Consider the following 14,176-nt stretch of genomic DNA (forward strand, 5'->3'; position numbering starts at 1 on the left):
GCCGGGCAACACAAAAAGAGCAGACCTTAGCCAACCGTCTTCTCTATTAGTTCCGCGTTTCTGTCCAATCAAATCTTTGTTTTGGATTGTGCTGGTCCCGGAGCCAATCGTTGCTACAGTTTAGTGAGGCCTCAACCAATAGGAGTGCTGCTCTGCTGAATCTGAGCCCGCCCTCCAGGTTAATTCAGCGGATCGCCGAAGTTTAGCTAAACTGCAACAAAAGACTTGTGAAACAATCATACTTTGAGGTTTATTCATAAACAGATATTAAATATTAACGATGCATCTGCCTCCTAGTGCAAATGTAGACGGGAACGGGACGAACACCCGCTAAGACCCGAGTTCCTCGGCTTCTTGTGGGCATCAGCAGAAGACTGCAGAGAGTAAAAGAGCCTCGACTGAAAGGAAATGAGACCTGGCGTTATGTCTTTTCGGCTGTTTTTGCTGCTGGCTTTTAGTCTGGAGGTGTTCAGGTGCGAGCTGTCCGGGGGGAAGGCTGCCTCGGTCATCAGCGCTGCTAAAACGCTGGTGTGGGGACCAGGGCTGGAGGCGGACATCGTCCTCCCTGCTCGATTCTTTTACATACAGGCGGTGGACAGCTCGGGGAAAAAGTAAGTAGTCTGGGCCTCCTGTTCCCTTCTTTCCCCACAATCCATAATAGTAATATATATCAAGTGTCACATAAACACTTTAGACCATTTGTTTAGTTTGTGATATCAGCTCTCCGGGGGGGAAAAAAGAAGTAAATTTGAGTTTATTCATAAATTATACAGCGCTGATTTACAACAAACTTGGGGTCCTTTTACAGAAATAGCAGGATCGGTAGACACAATTCTAAATAAATTGAGATCAATCTACTTCAAAATCCAGTGATTTCCAATGGGAGGGGCGAGGCCCAGCTGTGGGTCGCCAGAGCAGGTTTATGGTCTGGTACCCGTTGGAATTCACCTGCCAATCTCACAACAATCACAATTGTTTTTGCTTTTTTGTTGTCACACTAAAAGGTTTCAGATCACCAAAGGCATCTTAATCTTGGGAAAAGATATTCTGAGTAAATAAGAAGCTATTTTCAAATAATGATTTTATATATTAAGGGGGGGGGGGGACCTATAAAAAACGACCTGGGTTTTGGGGAATAGGAAAAACTTCTGTCACGCTTAGCAGCAACGACCGACTTCAAGTGTTTGTGAAGACTGCCAGCGAATCTTTAACCTGACCACTGAGGAACTTTGGCTCACTCTCCTTTGCAGAAATGTTTTGATTCTGCCATGTTGGAGGGTTTTCAAATATGAATGACGGGGTTAAAGTTGAACTACAGCGTCTAAATTTAATTTAAGTGCAGTCTTTAGCTGGGCTACAACAAAACATGATTTTTTTTTTGTTTTTTTTGCCTTTAATGGGTGACCTTACTTCTGTGCTTTGGATTGGTTTCCTTCTCCTTCTACAGAGCCACCTTCTACTTCTGCATCTTCTCCTGCAGGATTTTATGCAAGAGTGCAAAACAATTACAAATGATTTATAGTACTTATGATGAAATAGAAATTTCTTTGTAACTTATGTCATTTGGATGTCTGCCTTTAAGTCGACCACCAGATGGCTTAAACAATGCATGAAAGAGGTAATTATAAACAATATTTATTAAATTAGGGCTGAGCAGTAGATCAAAATTGTACGTAATCACGATGCCATTGTTGGGAATAGTAATATAACAAATTACTGCGTGGAATTAAACAATTGTCAGCTATTATATTTTAAATATACGTACGTTTTATGCAACTAATGTTTCTGTCTCACTGAATTTGATGACCCTCGCCAGAAAGACGCCAGAGCTCAGAAACACAACTTAGAAGAATTGCAATGACAGAATGATTGTCATGGCAAAGTGTAAAGCGAGGAAAATGTGGATGCGTTGCAGTATTTAACATCGCCATTGCGTGTTTTTTTTTTTGTTTCTTGTGCCTTTTAGCATTATTTGAATCAACTACCAGCGTTCAGTTTTCACTTTGAAACTGAACACAGCCTTTGAAGCATATTTTAACAGTTTTCTCTGTTCTAACATTTAGGAATTGGATCTTCAGACACCACCAGCTTCGCATAATGTTTCTTTAGAAACATTAGCTCTATATATTGCTGAACTAAAAAGTTGAAATTTAGACCTAGGTGGACCCTGAGGCCGTTTTCACACAATATCCTCAGTCGATGTTATCCTGGAAGGTTTCACATTTGGACCGCACGCTCTTACTTTTAGTCTTCTAAAGTGCAGCAACATCGGTCGGATCCGGTTTCAAACAGGCAGCGCGGTGTTCAGCCACTAGCAGCAGTTTGTAATCTTCTCCGTTTGCCAATGTTTTCAGTTTGACGACATCGCCTGGAGAGAAGACATTTGAGGTAAAGATAGTCTCCCCAACAGAGCAGTTCACCAGGATCTGGATTCAGGTTCTTGATCGCCGGGACGGGTCGTTTTTGGTTCGCTACCGATTGTACGCCACCTACACTGACCTGCACATCCATGTTCTGCTGGAGGCCAGGCACGTTGCAAAGTCGCCTTATGTTCTCAACGGTACGAAGCTGCTCCATGATATTGTGTCTCAAGATTCTTGCGGTGAAACAGGGTTTGAGAAGCAGCTGCTGAATGAGGCTTTACTCCCCAGGTGCCGTCTACCACGAGGGCTGTGACTGCCCTCAGCCCAGTGGTGCTGTGTGGGAGAAACAGATGCGCTGTCCCGAGTCCTTCGCCCAGATCACCAGGGACCTGTCCCTTTACGCAGGTGTCGATCCAGACCAGAACTCCCAGGAGATCCCAAAGCGCTTCGGACAGCGGCAAAGTCTCTGCCATTACACAATTAAAGAAAACAAGGTACTGAAAGTTCTGGTTATCATAAGCAAGAGGAGAAGCAAAGCCTGTAAATATGCAAGTGTCTACAAAAAGTGCAACTCAGAAATGCTGATTGCTTTCTCTTGTCAAAGTATTCTCACCTCTTTGGCTTTTCTTGATTTTGCAACCTTACCACGACAAACCTCAGTGTATTTTTTGAGATTTATGTAAGATGGACGAACACATATCTGGACATTTTTGAATGGAAATGATGTGAACACTGGATTTTAATTAAGGCCATCAGAGTAAAAGTGACTTGTGAAATGTTTTTTTTTTATTAGCTTAAAATTATTCCAAATCATGTGCTCTTTCACTTCCACTTCACAATAATGCACGACTTTGTGTTGGTCACATAAACCCAGAACAAGATACGTTGAAGACTGTGGTTGTAATATAATTAAATATGAGAAAAGGTGACTAAATGGATAGAAATAAGATTAGTTTGTCTTTTTTTTTTGTATTTGTTTTAGGGCTGTGCAATTTTGCCAAAAATCTAAATTACAATTTATTTCAACCATAATTGCGATTTAATTTTGACTAATTTCTGCATTAACCACAAGCAACAAAAATGGCCTGTAGATAGAGATTTTTGAAAACAAGGACGATTTAAAACGATAAATTTGAACAGTTTTTTTTTTATTAGTCAGAATATTCTTATTCAAGACAATAGCTTGTTGAGTTGGACATCAATCCACGTTAAACATAAAGTGCAACCAACAGAAAAGTCTCTGTATTAAACAGTTTGATCGGTACTTAATGCTATGGTTGGATTTCTGAAAGTTTCTGTTAAAAATTTATTATATAAACTCTAACGCAATTAATAAAATGAGATTATCTCAGTGCTGCAACTGTCTTCCCTTCCATGTGGAGGCAAACCCACTTTAAACACATTACCAACACCTAAAGGACGCGTCTGATCCGTTAATTGCTGCATAGCCAAAAACTGCAGACCTCTGCTATTTGGAAATTGTGTTTTTTAAAAGCATGATTATATTGCAAATGTGATTAATGGTCCAACCCCTCTAAAACTCTTAAAGTTATCATCTGAGTTCATTGTGATGTGCACAGTTCCTTTAAAAACTGTAATTCTTTCCTCTTTTTCGTTCTAAAACTCAGTCTAAGATCCTTTTGTCCTCAGGTGTACGTGAAAACGTTTGGAGAACACGTCGGTTTTCGAATCTTCATGGATGCCATCTTACTGTCGCTCACAAGAAAGGTGAGCTCTGACAGTCGGTGACCTAACAGCATTAATTTAAATTGTTAAGCCCAGAGAAGAAAGGTCTTAACGAACACAAGCTTCTGTCGTTTTCACTGAGATGACTGCTGTGCTTGTCCCCTCCACGCTTTCCGGCTCAGACAGGAGCCGAATGGCTGACGTTCTGTGTGGGTTTGTTTGCAGGTGCGACTCCCCGATGTTGAGTTCTTTGTAAATCTGGGGGACTGGCCCCTGGAGAAGAGGAAACCCACCGATAAGCTCCATCCCATCTTCTCCTGGTGTGGCTCAAACACCACAAGGGATATAGTCATGCCCACTTACGACCTCACCGAGTCGGTCCTTGAGACCATGGGAAGGTAGGGCCTTTGATTCAACGTGCTTATTAAGTGCCGCTTTGCCCCCGGGAGTGGGCCGCGTAATTCAGTCTCATTCAGCGAGAGCTTACAAGCTGATTATTTTTACACAACCGGCAATTTATGCGGGTGAACTCGGCGTGCACTCCGGGGGCTTTGTGAAAACGAAGCTGTGCACAAAGCCTCCTCGTTTCGCTCGAGGGAATTTCTCTGATAAAGTAAAATCAGAAGGAGTAATTCGTCTCTTGACTGCAAAAATGGAACTAAAAGTAAGTAAAATCTTCTTGAAATTAGTGTATTTTTCCTTCATTTGGGGAGCTAAATAAGACTATTTGCCAATGGAATGATTATTATTACCCCTAAAATAAGATAATTAGATATACTGCACTTGAAGTAAGATGATGGAGATGAATTGTTCCTATTTTAAGTGCAAAAATCTTATTCAGTTGGCAAATAGTCTTATTTGCCTGCTCTAATCAAGGGAAAATACACTTATTTCAAGAAAATTTCCCTTACTTTTTGTTCCCTTTTTGCAGTGTTGTTTCTCAGATGTGTAAAAACGGAGCCGCAGCAAACTGCCGCGTTACAGCAGAGAGACCCTGTCCCACAGCGCCTTGAACGTTTTATTTTTCATTGAAAACCACAAACCTTATTGTGCTGCGTTTACTGTGATAGAGCAGCAGGACGTAGTGCTTAGTTATGATCTAGAAAAGGGCAGCGGAGGGGGAAAAGCTCCGTCGATGTAAATAGACACACCGTCTCTTGTTGGGGAATCTGTGATTCCTTCACCGGACACACAGACAGCAGACGGTACTTATTTTGGATCCACGGTTTCTTCGAAGATGCAGTCTTTTACTCATCCAGTGGGATCAAGGCGTCCCTGTCTGCGTGTCCTCCAGACGCAGAGCTTATTTTTTTATTTTTTTATTCAACAATTGCACAGTTTACATGAACATTCCTCTCCATTGTAAAAATAATACATTGTGCAGTATCCAACATTGCGGGTGTTTCAACATGAAACATAAATGAAGATTTACATCATCGCATTTTGCCAGGGGGAAGTACAAATTTACAAAAAGATATTAAATCGTTTACACACATTCACAGTTTTTGTTGCCTTTTGATTAAGAGAATGCTTAATCGTGTTAACATATTGCTTGACTTCCATTGTAAAAAGCAATAAAAGATGTTTTGGAATGCGCAAACTTACATTTATGAATGTCAAATTTTGCCAAGAGAATAATCAGATTAATAATGAAAGTTTCATTTGGCCTAGTCTTAGTTCTGTTGAGGTCATAAAAGCCAAAAAGGACATCCTTCCAAAATAACTTGAAATCTTTCTAAAATTTTTTCTGCAATAAAATTACAAATGTCCAGACCAGAGATTTTGGACAAAAGGGCAATGCCAAAACAAATAGGTTACTGTTTCAACACTCATAGAACAGAAAGTGCACACTACATCAATGTCTTTTTTAAATTTTTTGACAATATGATCATTAGACGGGTAAAATTTATGAATTATTTTAAATGACTCCAGCTGGGTCTCCTCCTTCCTGGGAGCGGTCAGGAAAGTGGGTTAATACTTCTCTGCGCGTGTTTTAAGTCCCTGCTTCCTCCCATGGCTGGTCCCAACATTCATTTTAATTAACAGATTTGTCTGCGACGCGTTTCTGCTCCTCACGGACAGGGAGGCGCAGAAACGAGAGGCCGCGTCTGTGATTTAATGTTCTCTGCACAGCGGCTCAGAATGACCCCGCAGCTGAACCGACACGGCAGGGGACACGCAAGACAAATCCCGCTGTTTTTACTCCTAAAAACGTGTATTCAACAAGCAAAACAGCATTTAAACTGAAAATATATATGAGTATTTACAGGTTTCATGTTTATCTGTTTTAAAATCTTAGTAAAGTACTATAGTTTATGATAATGATTTCAAAGATATAGTTAATTTTATTGCTTATGTGTGCATACAAGGGGCTTTACCCCATTACAAAAACACTATATAAATTGTGAAGGTTTTGCTGATTGGGAACTGGCAATCAAAATGATTTAAGCTCCTATTCTATGCACACCGTTCTACAAAATGTTTTACTTTTACATTTTGAAGATGCTGAGGCGGCGAAGCAAAAGCTCATTTCGTCACCCAGTTAGATTCTTTCCTCCTGGAAGACCAGGACGTTTGACTTAAAGGCTTTTTTTTCGTGCCGTGGACAGAGTGAGCCTGGACATGATGTCCGTCCAGGCCAACACGGGGCCGCTGTGGCCGCAGAAGAACGCCACGGCCTTCTGGAGGGGGCGGGACAGCCGCCAGGAGCGCCTGCAGCTGGTCAAGCTTTCTAGAGCCCACCCCGACGTCATAGACGCCGCGTTCACCAACTTCTTCTTCTTCAAACACGATGAGAGCCTCTACGGCCCGTTGGTCAAACACGTCTCTTTCTTTGATTTCTTTAAGGTGAGCGTGGTAAAGCTGCATGACGACAGATCACTTTGGTCCAACATGTCCTAAAACCAGTGGATTATATATTAAAATCAAACATTCTGCTCTGGATTCAGACGCAGTCTGGAAAAGTAAAGCGTTTGATTTAAATATTTATGGAAAAAAGAAACTAAGGAATGGAAAAATATTTATATTCCTATCATTTTATCCTACTTTCTTGTGTCCTTATTTATTTCTTTGCATCTGTCCTCAAAGTGTCCTTTCTTGTTTTCCTCCTCCTTTCCACCTTTCCTTCTCTCTTCAGCCTTGTGTCCTTTTCTTATCACTTTCATCCTTGAGTCCTACATTCCTTCATTAATTGTGTCCTTCCCTCCTTTTTCCCACTTTCTGTGTTTTTTCCCTTTTTTTTTCCTGTATTTGCCTCCTTTTGCCCAGCTGTCACGTTCCTGTCCTCCCTTTTATTTTCATTCTTAGGTCTTTCCTCCCTTCTTTTCTTGTGTCCTTCCTGTTTGTGTGTCAGCGGCTGGTATCTACACATCCTTTAACTAAACCCAGCCTAGTGTCAAAATATCTGTAATCTTTGTATTTATATTTAAAAATTGGTGAAATGGATGGAGAGGTCTGGAATGTTTACAGAAAAACCTTTTAAAAACAGTTTCAGAGAGCAAAGCATCTAACACCAAAGTTATTTGTTTTGATGTATTTCTCTCTTTGGTTTTTTTTATTCTCCTCCAGTACAAGTATCAGATAAACATCGACGGGACGGTAGCAGCGTACCGTCTGCCGTACCTGCTGGCTGGGGACAGCGTGGTCTTAAAGCAGGATTCTGGCTACTACGAGCACTTCTACAACGAGCTGAAGCCGTGGGAGCATTACATCCCGATAAAAGCCAACCTGGGTGACCTGCTGGAAAAGATCCAGTGGGCCCGAGACCACGATGAAGAGGTGCTCACATGTTGGACAACGATGGTCGCTAAAGTTTTACTGCCGTCATTATGAGCAACCATCACATGCTAATTCGACTAATTTGATTCTAATATATTGAGTGAGCTTTTTTTTTTTTTTTTTTTTTTTTGCTTTTAGAGCAGAACCGCCTATAGAACCCTGTATCTTAAATAAACAACCGGAGGAACAGAGTAATGGAAGTATGCAGGCCCTCCTGCTGTTCTAAATGTATCTGTTGAATTTTCTCCACGGTATTTTTTTGCATCATCAGATGTCCTCAGTTTAATCTACTGCGTAATGCTAGAGGCAACCCACTCAATGCATTGCTGAGGACAAATGTATGGGTTGCGATTATTCATTTTCTAGCAAAGTCTTAATAGTGCTTGAAAATGTTGTCACGATGCAACCACAAACTTATACAAAATTTATTTTATTCGGATTTTATGTGACAGACTAACCTAATGTGGGTCTGAATGCACAAATGCACGGTACATAAAAACCATGCATCATTTTCCTTCCTCGTCAAAATCTGCCCTGCTTTGTGTTGGTCTATGCCATTAAATACAAATAGAATACAATAACGTTTGTAAGGTGACAAAATGAAAATGAAAACAGTTATGGATACTTCACATAACTGCAATTTAACAAGCGAGAGGAGATGCATTGTTCTGCTCGATTTGAGACCTGCTGGATGTGCATTTTTTTCTAACCCAACATCTAAGTTCCCTTTTTTAAATGTTGATATTTCAAAGCACAATTCCTCCGTGAGTTTTTCAGCGTTTCTCGTCTTTTTGCAGGCAAGGAAAATTGCCCTCGCAGGACAAAAGTTTGCCCGGAGTCATTTAATGGGAGACAGCATATTCTGCTACTACTACAAACTTTTCAAGGTAGCAGTCCCGTACTTTGTCCTGTACTCCAGTTGTAGTTCCAGTCTTGTTATTTTTTTTATGTTGAATGATAGACATACCATGCTTTTTGTTGTGGTGTTGTGCTTCTTGTAGGAGTATGCCAGACTTCAGATCACAGAACCTAAGGTTCGGGAGGGCATGGAGCTTGTAGAGCAACCCACAGATGACTTGTTTCCATGTTCCTGCAACAGGAGGACGGTGAGGGGTAGCAGCAGGTTTCCTTTTTATGATGGCGATTTAGAATGAGCAGCTAAGACAACAAACACACCAGCATCAATGCATTTGTTTAAATCTGTTCTAAAGCATGTGGTTGATTGCTTTCAGTGGCTGATTAGTTTGTTGATAAGCTCTGTGATCCATAATCAAAGGGCTGATTAATAAATGACTTCTAGAAAGTAAATCTTCAATCAAACGTAGCTTTACTATAAAAGGATTAAACTTTTGCTTCCAATAAGGACAAACCTTCATTTTTACAGTATATGTCTCCCTCTGCTGTACATTAGTTGCCATTGCACTGCAAAACCCCAAAAATGTCAAGGTTAAATAATATTGTTTTATAATATATAATTTTATGCTGTAATTACCTTCTTGACAACTCTTGTGTTTTGTTAAACAGTTATTTCTCTCTTCCTTTTTTTTTTAGGCAAAAGATGAACTTTGATCTCGCACCAGAGGAAGAGCAATCCTTATTATCTGTTTTGACCAAATATTTCAAGTTATGATTTATTTGTTTATTATTATATGAATGCCACGTTTTTTATAAATTAAAAATCTTTTATACTGTGCATGTGTGTGTTTTTCCCCCCTTGCAGTTATTCAGCATTTACAGACCAGAAAGCCTTAGATGTCAAATATAATTTCAAATAGATTAACTACAAAAGTATTAAAATCCCTGTGTTCAGATATTGTCATGTTACCACCATAGAATTCCGTGTGTTTGTATTTCACGTGATAAACCCACGCAAAGCAGTGCATTGTTGCTAAATCCATCCATCGTCTATACCCGCTTATCCACGTGGGGTGGGGTGGGGGGCTATCTCCAGTGGTCATCCAGGGGACTGTCCATCACTTGTAGTTGGGAATGGACAGGAAAATTCTACATTGCTTTCAAAATGTTTTACAAAACATGGCGGTGGCAGCATCATGCTGTGGGAGATGTGTTAAAACGGTCCAGCTAAAGTCCAGACCTAGACTGAGAATATGAAGTAAGAGTAGAAAATGTATGCCCTCAGGTGCTCTCTAATCAGTTTGATTGAGCTTGAAATTGAATAATAGTTGTAACGACCACTCCTGAACGCCAGATGGCGCTCGTTTCCAGTCATTTTTACAGCTCAACAGATTTTCCAGAGAAGCAATGGCTGGCTGCAATGCCATGGACAAGTTTAACGAGGTAAACGTGAAAACTACACGGGGAATGTTTGTTAAATCACATGTCAAGCTTTAATTGAAGCTCTTTGAAAGAGCTTTGAGCTGAATAAAGATTACGGACACGCATGTATGAGGATGCACCGATTGCACGCCATGACTTTAGGATTGTGTGACACGAACCGAGCAGATGAAATGAAGTGTTTTGCTTTTTGAATCTATTACCTTTGCTTCAGGAAGTGGCGAAAGTGCCGTTCGGGACCAAGACGCTGGATGCGGTGCTGTGTGTGCCAGCCTCGGTGAAAGACGTTCAGACAGCCGTGATACTAACTCACGGAGCAGGAGGAGACATGAACTTCAGACATTTGGTCTCTCTTGCACACACGCTGGCATCTGGTGGGTTTGTCTGCCTCCGCTTCACGTGCAAAGGCTTAAACCTGGGTTACAGGGTTAAAGCTTACAATGCCGTGTGGGTAAGTAGTTCCACAAAAAAAAAAAAAAAAAAAAAAAAAACTTGTTTCCACACTCAAAATTCCTCTAATGACGTCACACAAGCCAGCTTATTAAAGATCTTTGGCGATAATTTAGAGCCAATTTGTTGCGAAAACATCGTGAGTGGTTTCCTGCACAACTGCCACGTCTCCCAGTATGTTCTTTAGGGGGGGGGAAAAAATCCCCCTCTCCCCTCCTTAAATTGGCTGTAAAGAGAAGAATAAAACAAACAAACATTGCTTTGCAATATGTATGAGATCTCACAGAATGAGCAAAATATTGTATATATTTAATATACACAATATATATCAAGGTAAATGTTAGTTATATTTACTGCTATATGTTTGTATGTGAAAATTCAAGGTTAATTAAGAAGTTATTGGGAGTATGGATGGGCAATATGGACTTAACAGTTTGAGTAAAATTATATATTTAGTGGAGGGCTGTGTTGATGTCTTGCACCATGAAGGTCCTGGGTTAAATTCCCAGCCTGGGGTCCTTCTGCAAGGTCGCCTGTGTGGGTTCTCTCCGGGTACTCCACTTCCTCCAGTAGTCCAAAAACACGACGTCTCATACTGAGGGGTGTGTGCTGTGGTTTATCCTGTGTGTGTCCTCTATGTTGCCTTGTGATGGACAGGCGAACAGTCCAGGGTGTACTCTGCCCTCGACCAATGACTGCTGGAGATACATTTCCAAACGGCAAAGATTGTTTTACCACAACTAGAGAATAGGCCGGGCTCTACTAATATATGCTCCATGCAGTTGGGACTCATGCTGACAGATGTATTCTTGGCAGCGAGAAAGAGAGACAGCGTTCAGTTATGATAGCATCATTTTAGACTGCATCCAGTGCCTCCATACTGGCAAGAGGACCTGATTATTTAAGGTGAAATAAGCAAAATGTGACATTTACTTGTGTCATGGCGAAATTAAAATGGCAAACTAATCAGATTTGTACGAGTTCAAGTTTTGATGATGACTGTTTGCTTCGGCTTCAGTGTTTACTGCAGGGTCATAGGAGTCAGACTCATTTAAGACCGAACCACTCGAATGCAAATCCGAATGTTCTGTGTTGAAATCCGCCTACAGCCGCTCATATGTTGTTGTGTTTGCTAATGGTAGCTTATCAAATGCTCATCAGCTTTATATATATATATATATATATATATATATATATATATATATATATATATATATATATATATATATATATATATATATATATATATATATATATATAAAATATATATTTATATATATATATATATATATATAAAATATATATTTTTTTTTTATTATTTATTTATTTTTATGTCATTGACCTAAATGCACGCAAAGCATAACGAATTGGGTGTTTTTTCAGTGAGCATTTTCAAAACATTGCATGTTGTGAATTCCTGTTGTGGAAATCTGTTATTTTCATTTTACATTTTTCATTGAGAAAAACTGAAAACTACCCAAAACTGCTTAGTTTTTAATTTATTTTAATTCATTAATTTATTTTTTTGCACTTATATTTCATGCCTTTTTTTTTGTATTTTTTTCTTCTAGGAATACTTGAAAACTTTGCCCAGGTTTACATTAAAGAACATATTTTTTGGAGGTAAATGACAAATGCCACCCTTCCAAATGCATCTCCGATGACAAGAGCCAATTAATGTTTTGGCAAAATCACCGCACTAAAATGGGAAAACCCTATCATGATGAAATCAGGCAGGTCAATGGGAAGCCGTGCTGCTGCAGCCCTCGCCAGACAGCTGAGCGATGAATCTGAGGATGCGGTGCAGGGCGTCATCTGTCTGTCTTTCCCCCTGCACCCACCAGGAAAGACGCACACCCGCCACCAGCGGAGCGAAGATTTAAAAATGCTGTCTGCAAGCCATCGCGTGCTGTTTGTGTCTGGCACGGACGACAACATGTGCAACAGGGTGAGGAGGAACATCTTCTAGATTCAATGACTGTCAGAGGAAAACATTGCAATCTGATTGAGGTCTGGCCTTTTACTGGGCCACTGCATTCGTTCCTTTTTTTGCATACTTGTATTGTTTTATTAAACTACCTTTTAGTTTAATAACTTCCACTGCAAAGGGTGTGCTTTGACCGATGTAACAGAGGTAGTTCAGACTTGGACATCTAAATTACTGTCTTTGCCAAAGCATTCTTACAGAAATGCCAAGCAAAATGAACAAGCCTCTTTACAGTAACAGTGATGGTAATTAAACAAACGTTCCTTCATCTGTATAATACGCATACATGAACATCTTTTTAGTAATTAAAACAGGTTTTTACGCACGCATATATTATAAGAGAAAATGTTTTCCCATGACTTCAGGTCTGAGTTTATCTATTCATACTCATAAACTGCTACTTCTATAGTTCATGCTTAGCAGCTTATATAGTTTTTCTTTCTGACACGATTTACTGTTTTTTTTTTTCTGTGTCATCATTAGTTCTGTCAACTCTCTCTTTTTTTTTTTTTTTTTTTACTTTGCCTCTATTTTGTTTTGTGTGAGGCCACAATGATGACTTTTCTTCTCTTGTCTTTGCCCAGGCCCTTTTTAATGAGGTTCTAAAAGATATGAAAGCCGAGGCTGAGGTTTTTTGGTTACCAGGAGGCAGCCACGGACTGACGGTGAAAGGAAGGTCTGAGGATTCTGTAATGGACGAAGTGAATTTAAAAGTCCTCCAGTGGATTAAAGAACAAACCAGATAGTGGAATCACCATTTGAAGTTTATTGATTTGTTTCACTTTGTTGTTAAATAAATGATTTTACACCATAGTGTGACTTAGTACTGTGTGCAACTGCATTTAGTCATACATTTATATGAAGTTTTTTTTTTTCATTGTAGTTTGCAAAATGCAGGTTTTTCTTCTCTGAAATAGAAATGCATAAATAGAGCAAGAGGACAAGAAAATACATTTTATAATAATGTTACTAAAGTAAATTAAACTTGTAGGTCCACCTATGAAAATTCAAAATGCACCCAAAATAATGCATTAGTGATTGTCAATCATTAGCTGAAAATATATCCTTGTGATATACTTTTAAGACAAACTTCTGGGGCTGACGGGTTTCAGGTCCGATTCTCGACCCTGGGCCAGCTACTGCATGTCGTCTTTCTGTCCTACTTCCTGTCAAGCTACTAATGAAAAAAGGAAACTAGCGCCACAAAATCTTAAAAGTAAACCCAATTCTTTTCATGTTTCATAATATTTATTTAAACATATGTAATTTGAAAATTGGTGTACTACTACACTTCCCATGACTGAAAACCAGGCTAAGAAGCATCTGTACTTGTTTACTGTGGTTCTGATATAAAAAAAAGGGCCTTGATCTGGGAGCTTTTGTTCTGCCCTGCCGTGCCTATTGGTTTATTTAAAAGAAGATGTAATAAATGTTGATGTAAAACCCCAAGTCAATGTTTGTTCAAAGGAAAACATGTACACGAGTAAACCTAACAATGTGAAACATGTGCTTAACAGTTCACATTGGTGGCCTTTGGGGTTGTTTTTCCTTGCTCATAATGTTTTGAAGGCCCATTAATAGGCATTATGTCAGTTTCAATTTCTACTTCCATACATCC

General features: G+C 39.7%; 2 protein-coding genes across 2 annotated transcripts; both read left to right on the forward strand.

Annotated features, from left to right (window-relative positions):
- The first annotated feature begins 157 nt into the window (after positions 1-157).
- On the forward strand, positions 158-9,519 carry poglut2 (protein O-glucosyltransferase 2). The gene is made up of 10 exons (XM_012876966.3): positions 158-611; positions 2,355-2,560; positions 2,652-2,857; positions 4,014-4,091; positions 4,275-4,447; positions 6,659-6,896; positions 7,617-7,826; positions 8,624-8,713; positions 8,828-8,932; positions 9,378-9,519. The coding sequence occupies exons 1-10, from the start codon at positions 409-411 to the stop codon at positions 9,393-9,395; spliced, it is 1,527 nt and encodes a 508-aa protein (XP_012732420.2). The 5' UTR covers positions 158-408; the 3' UTR covers positions 9,396-9,519.
- A 511-nt stretch (positions 9,520-10,030) lies between these two features.
- Positions 10,031-14,001, forward strand: tex30 (testis expressed 30). Its single transcript, XM_036139563.1, has 5 exons — positions 10,031-10,124; positions 10,336-10,572; positions 12,143-12,194; positions 12,305-12,519; positions 13,143-14,001. Exons 1-5 carry the CDS (start codon positions 10,089-10,091, stop codon positions 13,302-13,304), a joined length of 702 nt encoding a protein of 233 aa, XP_035995456.1. The 5' UTR covers positions 10,031-10,088; the 3' UTR covers positions 13,305-14,001.
- Positions 14,002-14,176: the final 175 nt, after the last annotated feature.

Source organism: Fundulus heteroclitus, chromosome 7, assembly GCF_011125445.2.
Source record: "Fundulus heteroclitus isolate FHET01 chromosome 7, MU-UCD_Fhet_4.1, whole genome shotgun sequence".
Classification (NCBI taxonomy): Eukaryota; Metazoa; Chordata; class Actinopteri; order Cyprinodontiformes; family Fundulidae; genus Fundulus; species Fundulus heteroclitus.